At 36.8% G+C, this 27648-nt stretch overlaps 2 protein-coding genes across 2 annotated transcripts; one reads left to right on the top strand and one right to left on the bottom strand.

The window, feature by feature from the left end:
* The first annotated feature begins 260 nt into the window (after positions 1-260).
* LOC137386897 (uncharacterized) lies at positions 261-9181 on the top strand. The gene is made up of 7 exons (XM_068073101.1): positions 261-422; positions 2049-2244; positions 2708-2914; positions 4858-4957; positions 7437-7628; positions 7899-8029; positions 8590-9181. Exons 1-7 carry the CDS (start codon positions 344-346, stop codon positions 8876-8878), a joined length of 1194 nt encoding a protein of 397 aa, XP_067929202.1. The 5' UTR covers positions 261-343; the 3' UTR covers positions 8879-9181.
* A 150-nt stretch (positions 9182-9331) lies between these two features.
* Positions 9332-19972, bottom strand: LOC137386898 (U6 snRNA-associated Sm-like protein LSm3). Its single transcript, XM_068073102.1, has 5 exons — positions 19904-19972; positions 14649-14741; positions 14254-14361; positions 10874-10969; positions 9332-9484 (listed from the first exon to the last, which is right to left on the bottom strand). Exons 2-5 carry the CDS (start codon positions 14667-14669, stop codon positions 9398-9400), a joined length of 312 nt encoding a protein of 103 aa, XP_067929203.1. The 5' UTR covers positions 14670-14741; positions 19904-19972; the 3' UTR covers positions 9332-9397.
* Positions 19973-27648: the final 7676 nt, after the last annotated feature.

Genomic DNA, 27648 nt, shown 5'->3' with positions numbered 1-27648 from the left:
ATCCTCAGAACTATATTGCAATTTTGATCTAATTGAAAATTCTAAAATTGAAAATTCTAAGATGAGAAGTTTACACAAAACAATCAACTAATTTGGAGTTTTCTACTCCTTTTTGTCGGGACAATTACTCAGACAACAAGCATTTGCCAAAAGTTCCAGAGCTTGTAGTGTATTGTCTTACAGCCTTAGCCGAGCCCATTTAATCATGTTGCTCGGTTTGCTGTGACTTCCGGCCAACCTACTCTTTCTGTAGAACAACAGCAGCATCGGAACGCATGCTATTTCATGTGTCGCCACTGGTGAATCAACCTTTCAGACAAATAATTTTCAATTACACATATCTATGTCGAAACAAGAACATCTGTTAGAGACCTATCACGACGCCATAGCGGCTTTGGCTCACGACCAACGCATTAACGGCAGTATGTGCTTAATGTATAGTAATATATCTTTAGCAAATCATACCATATTTCTATATTTTATGCTTCTGTACTGTTATTATTGTAAGCTGTAAGCTGGCTTGTTTTATTTTTTTGGTAATCACGTTTTATAGTATATAATCTTTTGATGGTTTGTAAGGAAATGATAGTGGAGTTAACAATCATCTTCATTTTGTATGGCTCAAGTTTTTCTGCTTATTTCTTTTTGTGGCAAACAAAGCACATAATGATTTAGTCATCTTTTAGATTAGATTAGCCATCTTGTAACAAAAACGTTTCACTGCATCCAATTGCCTATGAAATTATTAGCTGAGTGCCCGGCGTTGCACGAGTAATAAAATAACTTCCTAATGAGTTTGAGTTATTAGTAAGCTAGTAGTCTAAATCTTTACTACAACATGGCAGTATTTTAAGCTAACCTAATAATCGTTACGTGTAACTATCAACCATGCTAGTTAATAACCCCAAATGTGTAAAGTCTGAGTATTTTAACCAATATAATTAATATGTAATGTGATTAGTGTACGTGTAATCATATTCATCCACTGATAAGTCACTGATATTTATCCATTTTTAGTTGAACGATTGTAGTGTAGTGGGTTAAATCATCAAATCCTCTGTAAGCAGATTTTTCATTGCTAGATTTCAATCGCTATAACTAGACAGGTATAACTGATGAAAGAACCAACAAAATGACAAACACAGAGATTTTTGTATATATATATATGGTTTTAGGCTGTGATCGGTAGTCACGGTTTTATTTTTTATTTTAGTTCAAATATGACAGAAAATTTCTTTAACAGAAAATTTCAATGATAACATATTTTTAAAGAATCACAAGTCATTATTCATCAAGTCTTTTCGTGCGTTTGGACTAGCGACTTAACAAGTTTGTATTAAACAGCTCGTTAAACAACTGATTTTCTTATAGAGCTCATATGTTTTCATTGTTGCACAATCCTTGTGTTGACTTTACGTTGCATAGATACTAGACATTAATTGTCCGGTCATCATACAGATTGGCTTGCAGTCGTAAAAAACGTCAAAATACTTTTTTGCGATTTAAAGTGACAAGTTTTGTGTAGGGGCCTTTAAATTTGCTATAGTCCTGCTATCCAGAAGAGACATAACATATCAACTATTTGCAGACCATATCAAATATTTAAGCTAGAAGTATCTTTCATAAAATTTGTAGCTAGGCAAGTTTTGGGCTTTGATTTACAAGTATTTCAAAGTCATTGCGTGAATAGTTTTTAATTTGCGATTTAACCGAGATGACAGAGTGGACAGAGTGGACGAAGTAATTAAAATTTTGGTTTTAAATCACAACAGGCTTAAATACTTGAAATCAACGATTTTCGTCAGTCGTTGATGTGAAAATTGGGGAAGAAGTAAGTTATATTTCTGAGTGTAATAATTGCTGACATTGTAGTCAGATAATGCTCTGTATTTACACAAAGGTTTGTAGTGTCCATGCTGCAGTTTAGTTTAAGCATTTTTTTATTTCTGAAGTATTTATACTTATTTTATCATGTTAGTTATACTTCTAGCAACAAAAAATTTAATGCATGTAATGACACCAACACCTGCCTTGCACACTTATTGCAGAGTCTGCTGATTTGATCGCACAGACATTTATTAGTCGTGGACTTCAGATTCGCTACGGCAGATGGACTATTCAAGAAAAGAGATTACTAAATGAAAATTTTGAAAGGTTTGTTGAAGAGAATGTAGGTGTGATTGGAGACCCAGTGGATTTTATTGTGCCATCTGATGACAAAGGTCGTGCCTACGAAGTCAACAGGTAAATCTTTACATAAAGTAATGAATTGAAATGTAGCAACTTTACTTACCAAAGCAATTCATGATATAACATTTAGTAAACAGAATTATTAGCAAGAACATATTTTTTTTTTACTATTCTAACATAAAATCACCCCTCCTCTCTTCCCATAAGTTTTTTCTTTTCGTACAATTTAATTCATTTAAATTTATAGCCTTTGCAGTTAGCTATACATACATGTATATCATGTTATTAGCAGTTGGTGAGTCTTCCAATTGCATTACCCAAACATACTGAATATTGTAAATGAATTTGAGGTGTCGAGCTGTTTCACAGAAGATTGTTTAACTTTAAATTTGCAGACAGTTGCTAAAAGATGTATCAAGAGGCATATTAGTAGAAAATTATAAGATTGTCTGGGAATATAACAGAAAGAGTACTCACCTGGTTTAGTGTTTAGCTAATGATATGATTGCCTGTTTAGGTTGAAAAAGGAGCTTAGCTTTCTACGGGTTTTGTCTACCGGTTTATTTCGTGAAGCAAAAGCTATATCGACACACATATTCAGCACTCTTGACCCATTGGCCGTGTCAAATGGCCAAGAGTATTCTGTGGAAGACCTGCATTTGCTCAAGTCACTTGTAGACCGCCATGGAAGGCGCTGGAAAATCATATCCCAAGAGATGGGCAGGTATCACGTTTTCCCTCTGCTAATTAATTGCCATTCGTTATGAAAATTCATACTTAAATTATCAGCTTGATATGCCAGTTAACTTTATTGAAGAGTTTCTTTAGTGGTAAGTATATCCATATGTTTACTTATTTATCCCTGGTTTAGTATCAAGTATATCCATATGTTCACTTGTTGCTATACCTGGTTTAATATCAAGTATATTCATATGTTTACTCGTTGTTATACCTGGTTTAATATCAAGTATATTTATATGTTTACTTGTTGTTATACCTGGTTTAATATAAAGTACAGTCAAACATGGATAACTCGAACCTCACGGGACCGAGCAAAAGTGTTCGAATTATCAGAGCGTTCAAGTTATCAGAGCACTGTCACAAGTCCATATATTTACCTATTTATTAGTAGATACATGTACATATACAAACTATAATATAAATCAAAAGCACAAATGGCTTGTTTCAAATTAAATGCTTCTAATGTAAAGTTTAAAACGTTTTTATCAAAAAGTATAGAGAGTTTTCTATCACTTGAGATTGGTTTGTTGTTTGAGGTGATGTTATTGCCAGGACGTTTTTTAGATTGACATTGGCAAAACTTGATCGTCGTTGAAATGCTCAAAAGAAAAAACATTTTTTTCTTTTGGGGTTTTACCCACGGTCAATTTTGCGGTTTTTCTTGAAGTTTATGCAAAGATTACCTTACTTTACCTGGGATTCGTTAAGAGCACCACTCCGAGGCAGTTCAATTAGAAGTTTTACGAGGTTTTACGGTATATTCTATATCACTCACGCTTTTTTAATAGATACTTATTGAATGTACACACGTATTCTGTGGTTAGGTCAAACGATGAATAGTTTTTTGTAGCTCAGACAACGTATACGTTTAATTACAACAATTTTTAAGACGTTTTAAACATTCAACATTCCGACGTTGATTCAACGCGGAATCAACGTCGGAAAACTATTCATCACGGGCTAGCCGGGTCACGCACTCAAGGATTTTCGCCACGCACATACAAAAACAACATGCGATTTTTGTTTTGTATGTGCGTGGCGAAAATCCTTGCGCCCGTGACCCGGCTAGCCCGTGCTATTCATCTTATAGCAGTATAAATCAAATTTCACCAAAAATTTAGAAAAGTCGTTGACAAAAATATTTTGCCGATGGAGGTAATAACGACGCTTATGAATTACGAAAAGATGAAGTTTACCTCTATGGCTTTGAATAAAGTGATTTTCTAAAGCGATAACAACCGTTTCGGTAGCCGTTGGGCAAAAAAACAGTTCGAATTAACAGTGTTGAGTTCGAGTTATCTATAGCAATTTATCATTGCGTGGTAACGGACCAAAGAAAATGTTCGAATTAACCATGTGTTCGAGCTATCCGTGGACGAGTTATCCATGTTTGACTGTATATCCATATGTTTACTTGTTGTTATACCTGGTTTAATATCAAGTATATCCATATGTTTACTTGTTGTTATCCCTGGTTTAATATCAAGTATATTCATATGTTTACTTGTTGTTATACCTGGTTTAGTATCAAGTATATTCATATGTTTACTTGTTGTTATTCCTGGTTTAATATCAAGTATATCCATATGTTTACTTGTTGTTATCCCTGGTTTAATATCAAGTATATTCATATTTTCTTATTATATATATTCTTAAACATTTACTGCCAGTTCAGTTGTTCTACAAATTATGTTTGCAATGTACTTTATTAAACTTTTTATCAAGTGTCTTTAAACAGTTCCGTTGTAAATATTTATATCCAAGCGATTTTGTTGTGGTTTCTATTCTCATTTATCTGTCTATACAAACATGTCTATACACAGAGAGTTTTAACCTTCTTAGCATGTGAAGGCTTTATCAACTACCCACTTTGACCACTGACCAACTTTCCATATAAATAGGCTCTGGATGATCCTAACATTACAGGTCTGTTGTCTCTGTCCAATCTGCCCACAGAAACTTCTTCCTACATGAGGGTTATACCAGAAATCCACCGACCAGAAAACAGAGCAAGAAGCTTGCCAAGGTGATAAGCTCCGTGTGATCACCATCTGTGCCTACCCATTGTCTCGCCTACATTCTTAGCATTTGAGTTTAGACGGTGTGACTATGCTGTGCGTCTAGTCATGGTGTAGCCTACACATTACTGAAAAGTCCTGTATGTTGAAATTTACCTTTTGTGTTACAGCAAACATTCGCTGAACCTTTACAATGAATGTCGAAAATTTGATAGAGGTGATCATATATTGTGGTTTGACTGTAGTTGGTTGCAACACGCCTGGATATGCAGTATGTGGTTGTTTGCCTCACACTATATGGTGATAATCTACCTGCAAGTATCCTTTACGTTATAGTATATCTCCATGTTGTTCATCTAGTGCTTCGGAATGCAATCACATGAATATAGGAGTGTAGAAATATTAAGTAGGTGCAGTGCACCCCCGGGTTACGATGTTCCTGTTTTATGGTTTTTTCTCCTTACGATGTGAAACTCAATTTATTACTAATTTTTAATATATAATACTTTGACATTTTTTACCAGGGGTGTTTGCATTAGATAATTACTATGGGTTTCTATATCTCTCTATCCAATGGTTCACCTTACGATCCAACACCAAGGTGACTTAACGTCGTCTAGTGTGGGTCTGCTGTATAACGATAAAACAGGTGTTAGACCCCCTTTTTATTTTTAGACTGAAAACATCTTTTGTCAAAAAGAGAATTTTGTAAAGTCAAACCTTTTCAAGTGAAGTTATTTTGTTGTAAGATCTCTGCTCACGTTAAGACTGTTATTTGTTAGAGATATATTTCAATAGGTGTACTCTGTAATTCATTCACCAACCAGAGAATTGTAAATAACTCTGCAATTGATAGCATAATCATACCCTAGGACACTTATATTTCGCTAGTATTTAGTTTCGTGAGTAGCACACAGAGTAAAATTTCGCTGCAACTTAATTTCGCGGCTCTGATGAGTGCGAAAATATAGTGGTGTGAAAATAAATGCAGTGGAAAAAACATTAAATTCCTCAGGTCCGGTTCACTAATAAGAAAAAAATTCAATTTGGGAATAGTTCGTATTTGTAAACCACAGGTTGAAATGTGTGGGTGAGATCGACAATTCAATTTGATCACTTGCTGCCATTTGTTTCTTAGACTATCAATGACGTCTAGGTCCCTCCCGCTGTGACTTTCACACTCGAATCCCAAGAAGAAGAAAATAGATAGGTAACAACCAACTTCACAACCAAAACTGTATAACCCTTACGCTGCCATAAACGCATTTATGCGTTTTCTAGGGGCCACTGACATAAACGCATTTTCTGACTTTCTCAGCAATTGTCTAGTAACCTGATTTTATTATTTGTTGACCACATAACCCACGGTCTTTAAGTGTTTTATAAAATTGACTGTGTTGTCCGAAGATTTCTCTATAAAATCAGCCTAAAACAACGAAGCAATTTTAAACTTTTGTTTGAGAATTTCTAATCTAAAAACGAACATTTTTCTGTGAGTTCATTAACTACCCCGCGCGAGTCATAAAACAGGTAATTAGTTGTTGATGACATAACAGACAATTTAGATTTTCGTGATTATACAGATAATTAAAGTAGAACTTGAAAAATACTGTATACATATAATGAAGCAATATCGGCAATTTCGGTAAAATGGCTGGCACTAGGCCGGTAACGAATTTGTACATGATTGGCAGTGAAAGAGATAAATGTTTTTGGACCTGATGAGGGTTGATATTGTTTTTGGATAGTAATAAAATTCATCACTGCAATAATTATTCTTCAATTTTACGACTTCACCTACCAGACTTTCATCCTCATCAGTTACAAATTCGGTGACCAAACTGATATTGCTTTGCCATGCTGCTCAGTTGGTGTATTAGCTATAATGAGTTTACCAGAAATTTCCCATTTATCCTAACCACAGACGAAAGTTGCCTGCATTTCTAATATTACGATTTTATTGTGGATATCAACGAACAAAGCTATTTAACTTCGCGTTTTCGCTCGTTCGTTATGATAGTTTAGTTTCGCTCATTAAATTTTCGCGAGAGGATTACACCGCGAAAACGCGAAAGTTAGATGCCGCGAATACATAAGTGTCCTAGGGTATGCGCTATATGAACAATGTAGAAAACTGCTATTTATGTTATGTAATGAGTGGAAGATACTAGGTTATGCAATGAGTGGTAGATACAAGGTTATGCAATGAGTGGTAGATACAAGGTTATGTAATGAGTGGTAGATACAAGGTTATGTAATGAGTGGTAGATACAAGGTTATGTAATGAGTGGTAGATACAAGGTTATGTAATGAGTGGTAGATACAAGGTTATGTAATGAGTGGTAGATACAAGGTTATGTAATGAGTGGTAGATACAAGGTTATGTAATGAGTGGTAGATACAAGGTTATGTAATGAGTGGTAGATACAAGGTTATGTAATGAGTGGTATGTATCAAAGCTGCATAATGAGAGCTCAACTCTTACAGGAAATGCAAACTCGATATCCTGATACGGATTTCAGCCGAGAGCTGGTAAATAACGTGCCATGGAATGAAATAGCTAATAAGATTGGCTATTTGCATGGCAAATATTTGCACATGTATTGGGAAAGCCAGCTGAAACACTTTGACAGTGAAGGGAAACTGCGACTGATAAGTCCTATCAGGCCCCCTCCAAAGGTAGCCATCCTTCATGTTTCACATATCCACCTTGTAACTGAGTACATGTCTGACTATCTAATGGTTTAGTAACATTTCAGGCCAGTAAGAGAACATTGATGCTTTTGCTCAAATAGTTGTACAGGTGAAGTGATGAAACATAAATGGATTATATAAAAATAAGGTGGACTAAGATTGTTGGATTATTATTTTCACTCTAATAAGTCAATTCTTTGTATTGGCTAAATTCTTTGAACGATTCACCAAGAATTCACCAATATCTCTTTGCAGTTGATCAGGAGGTTTGTGAAACACGCAACTAGACAGAACCCAACACACCTGGATGGCCTTGACTGGCCACATTATTATCAGATGTTTGCAGGTTACATACCAGGTGCAGTACAGCTGAAAGCCATCCTACCGTAAGTATTTATCCAATCATTAACATGTCGGGTGATTCTGCGATGACTGGTTCATTTTATAACTAATATCTGCTAGTACAGATTGCACAGAGGTAAACACAGCATAAAACCTTAAAAATGGAGAAAAAAGATCACTGATTGATAGAGAACAGCAATTACATCTCTAGTTATATTTCATGGTAAGCAGCCAGTCTTTTTAATGGGAGTCATCCACCCTTGGCACGCAGCTCCAATTCACAAGTTAGCTGGCTACAAGTTCGAAGATGGTCACATGTGCACTGGGCACCACCTAGCATCATGTGCACACTAGTTACCATCTGGGTGCAGGAAAAATATCAATCGTTATTGTTTCAACATGCTAACCCTCGAACAAAACAGGTGCAGAAGCAAAACATGAAGCAGATCCTGAAACGAACTAACTTTGTGAAGGGTTCACTTTACACAAGTGTATTTTTTTCCCATAGAATTACTTATTTACTCTTCCTGTCACTCTAGTACTGCAAACTCTCTAACAGCAAGAAGCTTCTGTGCGTCGCTTTACTCTTATACTTCTTTTACAGTGCATTGATGCGTAAATACAAGATTGATCTTGGAGTGACTCCCTTTCCTACAGCACTCCAAAAGCTGCATGGGTTCATAAAGCGAACCAAGAAGCTTGGTTTCCAATCTATATGGAAAGAGATCAATGAGGAGAGTGTTAAGTTTGTAAGATGGCAGCAGTATCATTGGGCGCTGTCGCCAGGCATGGCGCATTTTGTGCACGATCGTCCCATTATGTATCAGGGCTTTGCCGAAAGCAGTATTGATCCGATCAAACAGGAAGTCAAGGAGTTTGATGAAGTCTGGTAAATGGATGTGTACTATAACTTTTCATGGAAGGATGAGCATCTGGGTTGACTTCTAGGAAAACTAACTGTTGTATTAGCAAAGCGAAAGATTAAGTTGTTTTCCGATGGATGAAAACAGCATGTCGATCAGTTTAATATTTGCAGTTTGTTTTCTCTACCTACAAGGTCTATGTTCTCTCTTCTAACCACGGCTATGATTTTCTTGCAATCCGTATTGCTAATTCAAATATCATAAAACAAATGATTTTGAGTTTTTCAAAATTTTAATTGCCTGTCTCAACACATCACATACTTTACCCCATCGTATAACAGCTGCCCTTACACATCATACCGCATGCCCTTATAATTCATCTGGTAAACTTTTTCTCACACATCACATCCTAGTGATGCTACATACCTGAAGATCTGTCATTGATTGAACACGATCAATTTGAATCTTAGTTATGCATGTATATACTGTGTATATATTGTATTTATACAATTGTGCAATAAATGTACATCTGTCATTCTGTGTAATGTCTCAGGCAGCAGTTGACCTGCTTGGGGGAGCCAACAGTATCACTCCATCTCCTCTTATGAACAACATTGGAATCATCCTTTTGGTTGACTAAAATATAAACCGGTAGCCATAACCTTGACATATGAAGTTAACTTGTTCCATAGTATTTCATGTCAAAATCATTGCATGTTAAAGCAAAGTTCCATAAAAAATATAATAGGTACTTAAGTAGAGCAGATGATAGAGACACTGTACACAGGTAGAGCAGATGATAGAGACACTGTACACAGGTAGCTGTGGGGATAAGGAAACTGTACACAGGTAGCGGTGGTGATAAGGAAACTACACAGGTAGCGGTGGTGATAAGGAAACTGTACACAGGTAGCGGTGGTGATAAGGAAACTGTACACAGGTAGCGGTGGTAATAAGGAAACTGTACACAGGTAGCGGTGGTGATAAGGAAACTGTACAAAGGTAGAGGTGGTGATAGAGACACTGTACACAGGTAGAGGTGGTGATAGGAATACTGTACACAGGTAGAGGTGGTGATAGGAATACTGTACACAGAGGCAGATATTGATAGAAATACTGTACACAGGTAGAGGTGGTGATAGAGACACAGGCAGAGGTGTTGATAAAGACACTGTAGTCATGATTGAAAAATAAACAATGGAAAGTACTAGGCACTATTTCATACTACGTGAACACGTAAAACCAAACTATGTGAAAGAGAATTGCATGAATGTGAAGCGATTTACCAAGCCGTCATGTATCAACGAAAATCATCTGAATGTTAAAAATTATTTTGGTATCGTCTAACTTATTTTAGTAGAATAAACTAAGTACTAACATTTATGCATCATGCGGTAAAAATTGTATATTGAGGAGATAACTTCAGGTTTAATATTAATTGACTACTTCCATAAATGTCATAACATCTCCGGGCATCTGGCACAAAAGCATATCTCAATTCAATTATTTTTCCGTTATATTGCACTACTGTTCATCGTAAAAGCCCGTTTTATTCAAGCAAAATAACAGGAATTATCTTCATACCACAAATTGGCTGTAAGTTGTAAGTTAGTATCTGAATCGGATTATTTTTCAATAACAATCGGTATATCGGTATCTGAATCGGCTGGTGAATTTAGAATTGGAGCATCTCTACTCAGAACCTCCCACTCACCAGGCAAAATATCTTACTAATTGAGCCACGCGAAATTGATGGACTAATTGGGCGATATATGTCGGTAAAAATACGCATACTGCTCTGCGTACGGTGCAACGCCATTTCATGCTTGCTCTCATGGCTCTTTATTAGTAACTTTAGCAATAGGTTACTAGCTTACTCAAATTGGCAATGTGCCAGGCCAATGACAAGCAACTACATTACCTGTCACTGTTTTTTAAGCTGATATATAATACCCGTGCAACGCCGGGCATTCCGCTAGTGTACTTATAACGCGCTACCAAACTTCCAATTATCTGTAGCTCTACCTTATATATCTCTTCGTATGTCTCATCGTCTATTTCCACTGTAGTAACTGTCTCCTCGACGTCACCCATTATCAAGTTTAGGTGCTGATCAAATGCCTGGATGAGAAATAACAGTTTGACGAAATGAAACAGTATATATTTGGATAAGTATATTTACACGTTTTGCGTATATGAATATTTCGAGCATAAAGCATGCATGTACAAATACATATTACAGTGTTTATATGCGCCAAGCACATGTACCGCATGTTGGTATATGCATGGTTTGAAAGGTCTTCAGGAGCATAGTCCATATAATTGTATCCATGTTGACACAGACACGTATAATATGCACCTTTGTACTTATTGGTAGGTGTCGTCAATAGAGTAGGTGTCGTCAATAGAGTAGGTGTCGTCAACTCTCAACTTATGATCACTTTTTATGCTTATCAACGGGTGACATATTTTTTTGAGCAAACATTGCACTATACACTAGACATGATCTCAGTAGATACCATGTCGATATCCAGTACAGTACCAATAAGCAGTAGATATCCATGCAGTTTTTTTTCACATGGTGTGGTTATCCAGTGTTTGAACAATGATGAAGTGTTTCATGATTTCCTAGATTAGTTTAACAATCACGTATCCAAGAAGACTAGGGCTAGTAGCGGTTGGAAACAGAACTACTAACTATACTAATAATTATTAGTAAAGCTATTAGGTCTATGGTATAGTCTATGGTTGGAAACAGTGAGAAAGCACTGCTTTCCTTCAAATAATGCAAAATATAGAAAAAAATCAGAAATATCTTTGGAGGAATTATGAGTTATGTTGATTTATAGTTGAGCTAGTCTAAACTAGACCAGTTTCATACCCTAGGACACTTATGTATTCGCGTCTACTAACTTTCGCATTTTCGCGGAGTCATCCTCGCGCGAAAATTTCATGAGCGAAACTAAACTATCATAACGAACGAGCGAACGCGAAATTATATAGCTTTGTTCATTGATATCCACAATAAAATCGTCATATTAGAAATGCAGGTAACCTTTGTGTGTGGTTGAGCTCATTGGGAAATTTCTGCTAAACTCATTATAGCTAATACACCTTGGCAAAGCAAATTGAGATAACAAGTTCTTTTGGAAAAGCAGGCCCGTATTCCCTGGTTGCAAATTGGGGCGGCTAATGTTAGGTGACTAGTTATGAGCATCTGGGGGTTTGGAGGGGCGGTATCAGCCCCCTCAACAGGTTTCTTTCATGTAGGGCCTCAACAGGGCATATCACGTAAGGTTTTAAAAGATTTTATCGGAAAGTATAAACATTTTTTCTATGATTTGAGATTTGTTTGTTTTAGGTGACGTGACTGCCAGGACGTTTTCAGATTAAAATAGGCTAAACCTGACCGCGGTTGAAACGCTAAAAAAGACATCTTTTTTTCTTTTGAGCGTTTCAACAAAGATCAATTTTGCCAATTTTATTTTAAGTTGATCCGAAGGTTTTTACGCTTTCGTTGGGCCATTGCCAAATGGATGTTTGGTAAAACTTGACCTTTTGCAAACCTTTATAAAAGTCGTTAACAAAAATATTTTACCAATCATGATAATAATGACGCCCAAGAACTATTAAAAGTTAACGTTTATCTCTATGGCTTGGAATAAAGTGATATTCTACAGCGATAAAAACCGTTCCCGTAGCCGTTGAGCAAATAACTGTTCGAGTTAATGATGTTGAGGTCGAGTTATCTAAAGCAGTTTATCATTGCGTGGGAACGGACCAAACAAATCCGTTCGCGTTAACCAAGTGTTCATGATAAAATTTTACCATACATTTTATCCGAGGGCGAGTTCTCCGAGTTTGACTATACTTAGCCGCCAGAAATTCCTCAAAGGTTGGGGCGGCTCAGCCGGCCAGCCGCCCCAGGCCAGGGAATACGAGCCTGTGGAAAAGCCAAGACAAATGAGGAAGATGATGATATTAGTTTAGTCACAGAATTTGTAACTGATGAGGATGAAAGTCTGGTAGGGAAAGTCATAAAATTGAATAATAATTATTGTTGCGATGAATCTTATTACCAACCAAAAACAATACCAACCTTGAGCCATGGCCACCGCGGGCTATAAATACTTGAGATCTAATATTGGTGCCACATCAGTCACAGCAGCAAGGGCAAGGACCTAGACATCATTGATAGTCCAAAAAACAAATAGCAGCAAGCGATCAAGTTGCATTGTCGATTTCGCCCACACATTTCTACCCGCGGTTCGCAAATACAACCTAGTGCCAAATTGAAAAAATTTTTTTACTAGTGAACTGGACCTGAGGAATCTAATTATGTTTGTTCTACTGCATCTATTTTCACATCACTATATTTTTGCACTCATCAGATCCGCGAAATTAAGTTGCAGCGAAATTTTACTCTGTATGCTACTCACGAAACTAAATACTAGCGAAATATAAGTGTCCTAGGGTATCACTATTACCACTTCTACCCGCACACTCTCCATCTCCTGTATCACTACAGTTATACCTCTACTCATCTTCGCTTTCAACTTAACCGCAGTGTGGTAATAGAAACCCCTTATTGATTATTGCTTTATTATATCCGTTTCTTATATATTGTTTCACATTGTTATATAGCGCATACTTTTTAATACATGTAACTACGTGCACCTGAAATATCTATTGTTACGTCTTTGGGCTCTAGAACAAATTTAACAACACGCAGCTGATTCTTGAAGAATACTTGCCCAAACGTATGATGGTTTTTACATTGAAAAATCTTGAAATGGATTAATTTGTAGGTCAGATTTGACTGTATAGGGTATGTGCTTACATTTGTTTACAAGTTGTCAGCACATGTGTATTTATTTTCCATACAATTTTCAAACAATTTCGCCAAAGAAATTTAGGAATATCTATGATTAGTAATCATGGATTATCATGAAAGCACATGTGGTTACTGCGAAAGTAAACATGATTACCATGAAAATACATGTGATTACTAAAAAAGTACATGTAATTACATTAAAAATACATGAGAATACTTATTTCTCATAACACGTTCTTTAATTTAACAGGCTGACCCATCACAGTGCACAGCATCGTCATATGATTACAAACTTTTCATTTCATGCAAGGGCCACACCTACCATCTGTTTTCATATCATGGCTACTACATTCTATATCCGAGCTATCATAGAGGTTTAAGGTGAAGGTGAAATTTAGGAGACGGGTCTAACAGCTCTATCGTCTATAGTCTATGTATATGGCCTAGCGGCTAGCATATCTTCCAGATTGTACAGTTCAGGTTTATATTATCCAAACAGTGGATTTTGACTTCTCCGTTACAACAGTCTGCGTGTGTAGATAATTCCTAAAGAGACATAAATCCTACTTACATGTAGTCGTCCTCTCAGCTCCCTGTCATTCCTCATTTTCACCAAAACCTTCTCATCGAGACTCAGTCTTATGAGGTCGAAGGGCTCCTCTACAGTCGTCACATTTGTCTAAAACGGAGCGATACACCATTTACACATGTTTATACGATCATCTCTACTCGGTATATCCCGCACGAACACTCACTCATACGATGATCACTTAATGTTATTTGTTGTATAGAAATAAATATTGATGAGATGAGTAGGCTCACGTTAACAAAGTCATTCCATCTGAACTCACTTTAAAAGATTATCACCAATAGTGATAGTCACAAATTATGAGTGCTAAGTACAATATGGCCATACCATTTAATCAAAAATTTGATAAACCGAGTTAAGAAATTATGGCAACCAACCTGTTCTCCTTCTTCAGCCATGAATGCAGAAAATACAGTATGAAGAGATGCTGGAACAATGACAGTTAGACAAAGAAACAGTCGTCTGTATGTCTAAAATGAAATATGGCAAGATATAGAATTGGCATGTTGACTGTTGTAAAATCAGGGAAAGCCACTCCTACTCTACACTTCAAGCCTGTCTTCATAACCACCTTGGAACAATACTAAGAAATGTTATAACTATAAAATTTGATCAGGTGTGGAGCCTAGTCTTAAAGTCATTGCTGAGGTCTTCAATTTTGTTTTAGTGGTTCATGTAAGTATTAGGGGTGAGCTGACAAAGACAGACCAGTGCTTAAGCCCTGGGAACAGTGCACTCACTGTACAACCTCTAACTGAACGCCACCTCTATTTGAGCGCCAACCTGAGAGAAGGGTTGAAAAATAAACCGCCACTCTCCAATTGAACGCCACTTTGACATTATTTGATCTTTTCGAGCCCATAATATCAACTGATCAGTAGAAGTGTCTACAAAATCGCCATTAATAATGAATTGTTTATTTCAATATCAGGTAATTATCTCGTTGTCCAATTCCAAAGCTTTCCGTTTTTTTCATTAAAAATTTGAAAGCAACACCCGTAGCAATAATCAATAAGGGTCTCAGACTAGCAGTAGCTCTCTGTTTAACACGGTCTTTCTACTTCGAAGTAGCCTAAATTTATAAAAAATAGCTGCTTAAATTTATGATGGTAGATGGAACTTTGAAAGCAATGCCATAGAAATAACTAGCAACTGTCTCAGGCTAATAGTAGTTCCTTGTTTAATGCGATCCTAATACTTCAAAGGACATGCATATAAAAACCGGTTCACAAGTTTTGGACCAAAGGTTACGCAAGCAAACTATTAGCAAGCAAACTTTCACGCGTTGCATCTGTGCTACATGCAGCGCGTGCATGTTTTTCTCTGCCAAAAAAATTGTTTGGACGCTAATATCGACTATTTCAGCAGTGCAGAAGAACAGTTGAGGCCGGAAGATATTGTGGAATGTATTGGACAACGAAAAGATGTTCGTTCCATCGAAGGCAACAATCAAAACGCAGTTATTCGAACAAACGATGGAAAAACTTGTTTTAAAAATGTAAATTTTTGTTTTTGCATGTAATATAAGTATGGTTCGTTTATGTCATTTGTTCATGAATATATATTTGTATCATTTGATAGATTATTGTTGTATAACTTCTAAATATGCAGGTTTATAGTATGTTATTTAATAAAATTTTGCGGCTATCTTAACACTGCTTACAATGGATCGATGCTCGTAACTCCACTTCTATTGCACATAAAAAGTTAGTTTTGGTTGCAAACTGTAGCAAACATACCAGTGTGTGCAATGAGCTTTTATGCAAGATTGCTAAATATAGATATAAAATAAAAATGTCTTCAACTTTAGAATGAAATAAAAATTGCAAAAGCCAACAAATTGCAAAGTAGGACACAGGCTATAATACCATCGCAGGTCAATTGCAAGCAATAGTTATTAACTGGTAGATATATTTCTCAGTTTTTTATGCACATTTATTAAGAGATGTTTGACAAGTTAGAGGTAAGTTAGCATATTTATTGCATTCAAAATTTTTAATATCGGTCCACCAGAAAGAGGGCAAAATATAGGCGGCATCCGATTTGCCCGTAATAGGGCTAAATTTATCTTTCGAAAATTCTGACGAGCCATTTGAAAAATAGACTGCCAGCCTCTATTTGAATGCCGCCTTCAATAGACCGCCACCATAGAAGAGAGGTTGAAAAATAGAGCGTCATGACATTCAATTAAAGGTTTTACGGTATCTGTTGCTAGCGAAGCAACGAGAAAGGTGAGTGTTGGTGATAACATCAACGTTGCCACAACTCAAACGAACAATCTACTGAGTGACTCTACATGTTTGTCCTTAAAAGTATTCTAAGATAAAATAGTTGGGAGGAAGTTGGGAGTGCTGTATAAGGAAACTTCTGTAAGTAATTTTGTAGGTGAAGCATATACTTGTGTTCTCATGACTAGGTAAACTGCGCCATAGTATAATCAATTTTCAGGACTACCATTAAACACACTACACTGCATATGCTAAACCTAATGACATTTCTGAGATCACCCATGGCCCAGAGGCAACTACAGAGAGACAATATAGAGCAATTTGGTACGATGTACGTAAACTAACAAAATTGAATGACCGTTGATCAAGTCTGATAGGAATGCTGAAGAATAAACAGAGACCAGGTTTCTATTTGTGCATACCTAGGAAATCTTTATACAATAGCAAACAGAAGGGCTAACACTCATCAGTTTATTAAACGAATCTATAGCTAGTCTAAGGCACGAGATTTTTACCTAATTGAGATGCAAAAACTGCAGACCATCAAAAACTAATGACAACTCTCAACATCCATCAGATACTGCTGGGACGGTGTGCCACTAAGACTGGTTCACGTAGGTGGCATAGTTCAAATGCGCATGGGTGACATTTTGAGCAGGACCAAGTGTTCAGTTTAGGGCATAGATGACCTGGTGGTACGCAGGCATACAAGCGATAGAGTATGGTGTGAACGTATGAGAACAACTCAGATTAGGCAAACAAGTAAAAAGTTCAGTCAAACGTTGCAGTTTTGTGAGCTAAATGGGATAGAACCAATTCGAACAGCATAAAGGGCATGCTTCCATCAACCAGCTCAACTAAAAACACAACTATAACCTCATCTTTGACCTATCTACACAATTGTCAAAATCTCTCCTGGAATAGGTCGACTTATTAGTCCTCTCAGATAAAAGTGAAATTAGCACTACATTTGGACAAGTATAGTTCAGAGCACTGTACGATTTTTTAAACATCCGTTGAAGGCTTGGATAAGGCTTCAGATAAAAAGAAATGATTAGCAAAATTCAAAATATTTTAGGGACAAAAAGAAACAGCTTTTAATTGAAAAAAAAAATTTGGCAAAGAATGTGCTTGCATGAAAATTGAGACAGACATTCGGGGTCACCCTAATGTCATAATTAAAACTGACCAAAGCCTTAAGGAGCTAGTTCTAATTTGATGCCAGCAAAAGATCTATTCTAAGATGATAAGTGGAGAATCATTAAATACTCATTTACAGTGAAATATTGGCTACAGAGCGAATAATATATCTGACATACCTTGAAAAAGACCAAAATAAAATAACATTAACCATGAAGTTCTGCGCAACTTGTCTGACATGACAAGTTTATGTGTAATTGAAATTAGTTTCCTTGAGCTGAAGACAAAAAATAGCGATTGGATTTTATTTGAATATGATTTGATGAGTGATTCACTACAGGACATGGCCAGCATGCAAATCCTTAACACAGACCATGAAGAAATATTAGCACTAAGGTCATCGGAGTCATACAGAAAAGCAGAGTAAGGAATTTGCCATTTGGCTTAATTGTCAAGTCTATGCTTAAAGTGACAGCAAAGGCCACTCTTTTACCCAAGTTAAACCAAGTAGACCAAATAAAAAAAACTTGGAAACTTCCATTCCAAAACTTAATTCCAAAAAAGCTGCCATTCCACATGGATTGGCAATTTTTTGGAATTAACTTAGCTACTGGAAGAAATCAATTAGAACACTGTTACTATTAATCCTGAAAATTGAACTATTAATTTACTATTAAATTACAATTTACTTCTTAAATCTATACTTGCCAGTTAGCATTTGTGACAATAGGTGAGCAATAGCTTAGCCATCAGGTGTTGTAGATTTACAATTATGAATAAAAGTTTTATAGCTTGACTTGTGCACCTGTGGTCAAGCGTAAGTGTAAAAAGCGTAGCTAATTTTTGTTGCTTATTTAAATAAGTCAAGATCTAGAGACTAAATTCATATTTATTATTTTTATCATTGAACATGATTCAAATAATAAAATAAATACTCTCAGTTGATGGTATTTGCCAAACTATTGTTTTCGACAATGTTTATCATTTCATATTTAGAGAATTTATAGTTTTTGACAGAGTATGGGTTTACCCATGTAATCAGTTTGCACCGCTACTCAAAACCAATTGATGCTGCTAAATAGACCATGTAATAAAAGAGCAATAGAAGTCAACAGACCTAAATTTCTGCCTAATTGTGTCTCATACATCTGCTATTGAGTAAACACCTTCTGACCTAATTGGTAGATGACAGCTACATACAACTCTACCCATGACCAAAGCCAAATTGTTTGCCAACTCGATTTTCAACAATATATAGCTGAATGTGAGAGAACAAGAAACTTTATAATCAGGGCCAACCACAATCAACTGCAGTACAGGACCAGAGTTTCCTGATCAAATACCTAATGACGTACCCTGCGTACAAGATCACAAGGCCATGCATCATGTGCCATGCACTGGATAAAGTAGCATCACATTTGTTTGTGTGTATTGCAGGCTAACACTGGTGTGAAACTTTGATAGCAAGGCCGCTCATGTCCTGGCCTGACTCTAACAACGCTGAAGGCATGGTGCTGCAATATCACTTATAGGCCAGCTTAAGTACGAGTTATAGTTTCAAATTGAGTGTTACAGAGGAAGAGATAACCAAACTACAGCCCACAGGCCTGGCAATTATTGTTTGGGCCTGGTAAGTACATGTAGATGTAGACCGCAAAAGTCAAAGACGATTGACAAAGCGTTTAGAGGACTACGGTGCGTGACAATAAACGAATGATGCCATTGGAAGATCATGTTATGAATATTGCAAACTTTTGTAACGACAGCCAGTGCAGAAAAAACCTTACAAATGATGATGTCCATATTTGTATGTTTTGGCTACCCACATCTAATATATTCGTAAGCTACTTTTTTTAGAGATTAAATGGTGCACCAGCTCTGTAAAAAAAGTTGTATAATGCATTGCAGATATAGGTTTTATATAGCCTTGATATGACATTAACAAATGCCTACGGTCTGAGACTGACGTGTCATACCTTCGCAAATATAATCTGCTCATTTTTCACAATCTATAGTAGATCATCACATCGAATTAGCAATTTTTGCCACATGCAAAGCATCATATATTTTCAAAATACCACCGATATAAAATACATAAACTGATACAAAATTAAACGACAATGTCATATTAAGTATGAGATTTCGGTACATAATGACAATGTAAAGCCCTTCAATGTTTTTGACAATTCATTGGTGTCATAAAATAGGTATAGTATGTAGCAATAACATAATTAAGCAATAACTGTTATTGTTTTCAAACCTACCACAAAGATGAAATTTCGTTTGATTTTCTTCTTTTCCGCGAACAATCATATAAATACGGTGATTGGACAGTTGGCCGACAGTAGATAATGGCGACAGGTGCTGAGGCGACGCTTCTGGTTCGAGAGGAAACAACTTCAGACGAAAGAGCCACACGGCAGACAGAGACGCAACAATTTCAGCATAAAAGGCGACAAAACGGTTACTATTTTGTTGAAGGTAAGGACATGTTGTGATTGTTGTCGTAGCTTATTTTGTTCTAAATGAGCTATCTACTGTTGTGTATTCACTCACCACGACTTCACTCTCCTGTAGCAGGAAGATGGATGCCCCCCTTATACTCCCTTCTCCCTATCTAGTCAGCTAATCCTTAGCTTTATTAATAAGCTGAGAAAGCTACATAATCCTGCAAGCCTGTGTGAGAGGCTCTGCCTCTCAAAGCCTATCTGGCTTTCTTAGTCCAAGTTTCTGTAACATAGTCAGACGCACAAGAGGCATCTGCATATACAACATGCCCTTCTTTTCTTTGAAGCCTGACCATAGTCACTGTAACTGTTGGGGTTCAAACATAGGTTTAACTACCAATCATGTTGGGAGGCAACAAGCTTCATGTCTGACATGCATGTATACTATCCTCTGGTACTCTAAAAGAGCCTGCATCATCATGAGCCCGCCAATGGGTTAAAGGGAAGCTTAGCAATTGTACATGAGTATGAGAGTGGCCTGTGAACCAGATGTTAACCAATACTAAATCAAAAGTGACCTTACCTGTATGAATGGAGTCATCCTCTACCATACTTACTCCCCGAGCCATAGTGGCTCTCGCAAGTCTAACCTATCACCTTCAGCTCTAATCTGCAAGTCCTGAGCACATACCTGTTCTTGTTTTCTCCTGCTCCCGTGTCATGACTAGGTATCGGGGTCACCTTCTTTAACTGACATCATCGGGTCTCTGAATCAAATATAGGGTATATCCCAAACTCTTCCTCAGTGCCTGACATACCCTCCTTTAAGGCCTCTGCCTCATCGACCGCTTTAACCCCAGAAGACTTTCCCTGGGTTACCATGCCGCCTGTTTTGGCATGGCTAGCCTCTTGGCTAGTACAGGTTACTGTCGAGACAGGAACCTTTACACCTCCCTGTTTCGAGGTGTGGGGAGCCAAGTGGGCCTCCCCGCCAACGGACAGCTGGTTGCCTGTAGGTGGTTTTGACTGAGCCTGGAGAGCAGGCAGTCTAGCGTCCTTCAGAACCTTGTCTTTCAGAGTAGCCAAGTTTGTCAAGGCAGCCTTGAATTCCTGCTCATTCTCGATTTCTGGCTGGAGCTGGCGCTCGTCAACCTCTACGGCCGCGATAGCCTTCCTGTACTCTTCTATTCCTGTAGGATAACCTCATGTGACATGAAACCAGACTGAACCTCATAAAGAAAGCTGCTCACCTGATTCAGGAAAAGGTGCAGCTTACCCTGAGCTGCCTCTGCGTAGCTGGTGCTACGACCATGCACCTTTGTTTGTGGAACAGCTTTTTCTGAGCCGGTACCATCCCTCATTGATAATTTTCCTGGTTGACCTTGCTTCCTGTCCTTCCCGTCTCTGGGACCTTTATCTTTTCTATCAGACATATTTGTCAAGTTTTGCAACTTGCCATCATCTGAAAGATGCCAACGTGCACCAGCAGTAACAGGTCTAGGAGGCAACTGTGTAACTGGCTTAAAACCTTTCGTACACAATGCATTTAAAATAGTAATAAGCTAATTTAAGATAAGATAATTTAATAATACGATAATAAATTACGATAATTTAATTAATACGATAATAAAATAAGATAATTTAAGCTAATAATTTCAGCTGCCTCAACTCATTTATGCCCAAAAAGTTTTTGTTCAATCGTTTTATAACATGAACCTGAGTGACCATAGATCTGTGTCTACTTTTCAACTGAACCTCCGCTTTGCCTACTACCTTTAACTCAGAACCATCTACTGCAGTCAAAACAGTTTTAACTTTAAGCCAAACCTGTTGGCTGGTTTTTTGGTTACTGTTGAAACCTCAGCCCCTGTATCAAGCACAAAATCAACCTCCATATCATTTACCTTTAAAGTTCTGACTATCTTATTATCTAGCCATTTAGGACTAGAGGAAGAAAATCCCACACTCCTACTAAGATGATGGGAACATGTGTAGTCCCTGTCTCTTCTACCTGAATCTCTGTCCATATTCCTGTCACTTTCGCTACTGCTACTCCTATCATAGCGATACCTGTTAAGATCCTGTTTCTGAGAGTCTTCAAAACTATTCCTAGCACAATCAATACTAGTATGGCCTTTCCTATTGCAAGTAAAGCACTTAGCATCAGGACAACTGCAAAGCCGGTGCTGCCGACTACCACAGGTGTAACATCTATCACTTTTAGGTGAAAGTTCACCCTTAGACCTAGTGCGTCGATTATGTCTATCAGCACTAGAATACCTAGAAGATCGAATAGAGTTGCTATGTCAGCTTCTACATTCATGCCTAATAGACTCATAACCTGAAGTTCCACACCCAGCCTTGGGGTACCTGTTCTTAGACCTATTATCATAATAGTCCTCACACTCCTTTCGAGAAGTTCTATGAACTTCTGCACCTTCACTATAGTAACGACTAGTGCTTCTAGTATTAGATGTAGATTGCCTAGAAACAATGGCCGCTACTTCTGAAATCTCTGTACCCCTAGTTTTAGCCTTAGCATCTTTCAATACTGCTTCTGAATCACGAGCAAGTTGCCAAGGTCTGAGAATGTCACATAACCTGTCAATTTAAATCCTTTTCCTGCATCAATTGCCTACGTAGCGTTGACTCTGAGTCCATTAACAGCTATCGCAAGAGCAAAATCTTTCCTGTTATCATCAACATCAAAGTTTAAATTCCTGCTGAGTTTCTCAACCTTTAACATATAATCCCTTTCATTTTCGTCACATGTTTGAGAACAAGTAACGAATTTCATAACCTTAACATATATATTGTTTCATTTCCACCATATATTTTATTTAGGTGATCAATGGCCTGTTCATAAGTAGAATCATGAGACTCTAAACTAAATCCTACAGACTGTAAAGCCCCACGGCCATCTTTACCTATAGCCTGTAACAGTGCAAGCAGTTTAATGCAACCGCTAAAGTTAACCTGACCTCCTTCAGCCTTACTCATTTGTAGAGTGGTAACTTCTACACATAAATTAAATTCTGACAGCCAAGACTTGTAAGAATTAGCTGCATCACTAGAGTTAATAACTAACCTGGAAAAGTCGTTTAAATTAAACCTGAATGCAGCCATCGTTAAAAATAACGAAGGCGGTTATCTCGATTACTGCACGAAAGTTATCAACACACTTACTCGCTCTTTCTGAAGCGAATAGGTAATTAATCCTGTAGCAAAATCACTGAACACTATCACTTCTCCTTACACCACTATCGAATGTCCACGTGACGATTCGAGCACTGAACACTTACCACTGTATCCTTCTCCTTACACCACTCTCAAATGTTCACACGACAATTTGAGCACTAAACACTGGCAACACTACCACTGTCCTCCGCAAACCAAGTTTGCCTACGACGCCATGTTGTGAATTCACTCACCACGACTTCACTCTCCTGTAGTAGGAAAAAGAATGCCCCTTTATACAGCCTTCTCCCTGTCTAGTCAGCTATTCCTTAGCTTTATCAATAGTCTGAGTAAGCTACATAATCCTGCAAGCCTGTGTGAGAGGCTTTCTTAGCCCAAGTTCCTGTAACATAGTCAGATGCACAAGAGGCATCTGCATATACAACATCTACCATTAGTATGAGTCCAAATCTCCTTATGTATGGATAGTCTTCACTTCAGTTGTGTTTGTCGTTAGGTGCAGAGGATTCTGGTTAGCTGGTGCTACAGTGTTATTCACTGTCTATGTGAGTGTCGATGCCGATAGGTGGAAGGTAGTCTAGTGATGGTCAGGTTACGGTTCTACAAGACTAGCTAATCCAACGCTATAGTTCATGGGGAGTTCATGTAACGGTGCCTTATATATATACGCTACCATACCTGCCAACTCTCACGCATTGGGCGTGAGACTCACGCAATTGCCACATGCCTCACGCATTCCATGCCCGTGTCACGCAATTGCCTCTTTTACCCAAGCAAACCGTTTTTTTGCCCCAATCTTCAAGTAGTAATCATATGCTTACTACTAATAAACAACTATGTATAAACATATTAGTGGCATTCTCATCTATCTATAACTTTCACCTCCATGACATGTGATTTCCATATGAAGTTATATTATCTTTTGTTGTGGTGTTTTTATTCGCTATGAAAATTTACTCCACTTATCAAATCCTCGCGTTTTCATTGCCTCTAAATTAGACTCTCACTCCTTTCCCCACTCCAAGGTTGGCAGGTCTGTGCGCTACTATACGTACGCCTCCAACCAACCCTCTAGAGTTGAGGTTTCCAACAACTTTAGAGCCATGGACTCCCCGAGCTCCTTATCTAAAAGTCACAGCCCCCTTTATAAACCTCGTAATATATGGTGTTTATAACAATGCATTGTAAATTGAAATGTTTTATTTTCCATGGATCTTAGTATATCGCTGAAATTAAAGAGGGAGAGAGAGAATTATGTTTTTGCTGGTTACAAGTTTTGTTGTTTTGTACTACTAACCGGAAGTCAGGTACTATCCAGCAATTAATGCAAATAGGTGATAAAAGTCTAGACCCAAAAACCTAACAAGACAACGCAACCACCCTGCGGGAAATGCATTAGCCCCAAAACCCAGGCTAGCACAATCCCAACAGAGCTCGATTATTAAACCCCGCTCTTATGATAGCCGTCGCCTATTCTTTTAGGATTTTACATCATTGATACAACCACTATAAGACAGAAATATCTGTAAATAACTAGCTAAAAAAAATAATACTGGCATCAGCCTGTGGACCCCTCAAAACCTCCTGTGGACCCCTAGGGGTCCATGAATCACCAGTTGGGAACCATTGCTCTAGAGTCTGGGTTGGGGTTAGAATAGCAGTCTAGACGTAAGATATTACGAAACAATATACATGTTGACCGATCAACTATTAGTATACAATTAACTGATGTTGCTTTCTTAGTTGCAAGACATACGGTAGAATGAATATACCGGTAACTTGAATAAATGGATGGACTGAATAGGAGTTGTGTTCCTACTATAGTGTTGCTATGGATTGAGTAGATAAATCCCAACTCCAAAGTCAAACGATAGGAATATTGTACACGTATGCAGCACGTAAGCAATGGTTGTTAAGATGCATACCTGTTTCCGTTAGTGGGAGATAATATATGCTGTAGGAATGTATTGTAACTGCTAAGTTTCCTACCTATCAACTAATCTCTTGACATTTACGTGTGTGGGAACATCGCTAATATACAGCTATTTCAAAAACATGATTTTCCACTATAACAATGTGCGTACTGAGAAGCTATTTGATTTTGTTTGTCGTATTTAACACTTACATATATTTTTCAAACACTTATAATCGATATGAATAGTGATAGGTTCATATCGATTATAAATATAAGTTTTATAAATTTATAACGATTTTTAAAGGCTAACAGTGGGATTTCTTTGATCGCGCTAACCCAGATATTTAACCAAGTGTTAGGACTAACTTTGAAAGCGCATCTAGCTCATTCACAATAATCACACTTGTTTCAGTATCAACATATTCAGTACAGCTCGATAAGCTACATTTTCGGCAGAATTGCTTACAACCTTGTCTCAGATTGTTGAAATTTCAGAGGTATTTCTGCTCAGGAAGAAATAGTTTTATGATTTTGTATACCAAAATTTAAATAGCCTGCAAAAAATATAATTTTGATCCTTGCACAAGATGATAAAACAATTCTCAATAACTGTGATTTATCATCGACTTAAAGCAAGGATGCATTTACTACCTTTGTTTCTTTACCATTATAATATAAATCCAATATCATTATAACTCAGACTCAATAGACTACATTACAATTCATACTCTTTCATGATTATTGAGATTTTATTCGAGTATGAAGAATGAAGGCTTTTTCTGACGTAGGTGTCTACGGTGGGTCTACCACATCTCCATATTTTACTCCAACTTCTGCAGCTTGCCGCAAGTAGACTAAACAGCGTCGCAGGCAGCTTATAGAGAAATGAACATTCTAAAATGACAGAAATCAACCTTTCTTGATCCCATTCTACCCATAAAGTCAGATATTTAACCAAATACTCTTGTAACAGATACCAATGGCAAACGCAACAGGTAGTGGGAAACAAGGGGACTATCTAAGGGTGTCTAAAATATCTTGTTGATAGAATCATAGACTATTATAGAATCATAGACTATTATAGAATCATAGACTATTATAGAATCATAGACTATTATAGAATCATAGACTATTATAGAATCATAGACTATTATAGAATCATAGACTATTATAGAATCATAGACTATTATAGAATCATAGACTATTATAGAATCATAGACTATTATAGAATCATAGACTATTATAGAATCATAGACTATTATAGAATCATAGACTATTATAGAATCATAGACTATTTTCTTCATTTTAATATGAACTATAAATCTTTTATATTCTCTTGTCTTGAATATTTGAACAAAGAATAGACTTTTCATAAAAGAATGGAAAATAGGACATATGCAGCCTTTGGCTTGAACTTTAATACTGCTTTATAAAACAGAGAATGTGTTGCTATTATTTTTGTGTATGACTGGAAGTGCATTTCGATACCTGCGTGTGACTGTGTATACATTACTGCTATAATTCAAATGATCTTTACATGCAAGTTTCGGAATTAATAAAAAATAATATTCAGTTGCCAATTTATAACCTTGAACTTGGTCTAGTTATTTTAGATAAGGATTAAGATGTTCCATCGTTAGATTAGTTTATCTACATATCAATCAGAATCAAGTAATTCTCAAAGAAAAACAAAAAAGTTAATGGCGCAAAGTATCGATATAATTTTCAAGTTTTATATGATAAAGATCAGGTTTACATATTTGTATAAATATACCAAAAAGCAAAAGATCATACATGTTCATTAAAATTCATAGAGAAAATCTTGTACGTTTGTATTTATTTTTATACAATTAATTAGAACAAGAGTACAGTAGGTGTTCCTATAAGGTAAACATCCTATAACCTACATTCTAATTAACGTATAGAGTTTATGTAAACTTTTTGCTTCCTACTACGTAAAAAATTGCCTGTAACATAAAGTATTTAATTGGTTCATTCATTGAAATTGAATTTAAATTGAATTGAAATTAATTGGTGCTTTCAAATTCAATTTGAATAATGAGAACAGTTAATTTTACTCTTAAAAATTCACAGTTATCTTTCATCAAACCGGCACGTACATAGCGTTACATGTATCTCTATTATATATACAAGTTTAGTGACAGTCCACTTTGCCACGATAGATCGTCAGAAGTGTGAAAAAATAAAGATGATAAGTAGCTGCGTAATTGTTCAGAAATACTAAAAGGCGATTGATTGGTTCAATTGTTACAGCGTCGATTTACCAATCTGAAGGTCACGAGTTGGAGTATCATTGAAAGCTTCTTTTTTTATCTTAACATTGACCCCTTAAAGATAGACGATGGACAGGTAGACACCGCTTTTATTATGATAAAAATATGTTTTTGCCTTATATGATTGTAGACGTGTAAAGTATTTATTATCAGTT

This window comes from Watersipora subatra, chromosome 2 (assembly GCF_963576615.1).
Source record: "Watersipora subatra chromosome 2, tzWatSuba1.1, whole genome shotgun sequence".
NCBI lineage: Eukaryota > Metazoa > Bryozoa > Gymnolaemata > Cheilostomatida > Watersiporidae > Watersipora > Watersipora subatra.
The sequence above is the reverse complement of the archived record's forward strand: the minus strand, read 5'-3'. Positions and strand labels throughout refer to the sequence as shown.

Coding starts and splice junctions, on each gene's coding strand:
- LOC137386898 (XM_068073102.1), bottom strand. CDS start 14,669: ATGGCTGAAGAAGGAGAACAG. Junction 10,970..14,253: donor AGCTGAGAGGACGACTACAT/GTAAGTAGGATT, acceptor TTTCTCATCCAG/GCATTTGATCAGCACCTAAA. Junction 9,485..10,873: donor CATACGAAGAGATATATAAG/GTAGAGCTACAG, acceptor TTTATATTTTAG/TCAACCAAAAGGATGATTCC.
- LOC137386897 (XM_068073101.1), top strand. CDS start 344: ATGTCGAAACAAGAACATCTGTTAGAGACCTATCACGACGCCATAGCG. Junction 7,629..7,898: donor CTATCAGGCCCCCTCCAAAG/GTAGCCATCCTT, acceptor ATCTCTTTGCAG/TTGATCAGGAGGTTTGTGAA. Junction 8,030..8,589: donor CAGCTGAAAGCCATCCTACC/GTAAGTATTTAT, acceptor CTTCTTTTACAG/TGCATTGATGCGTAAATACA.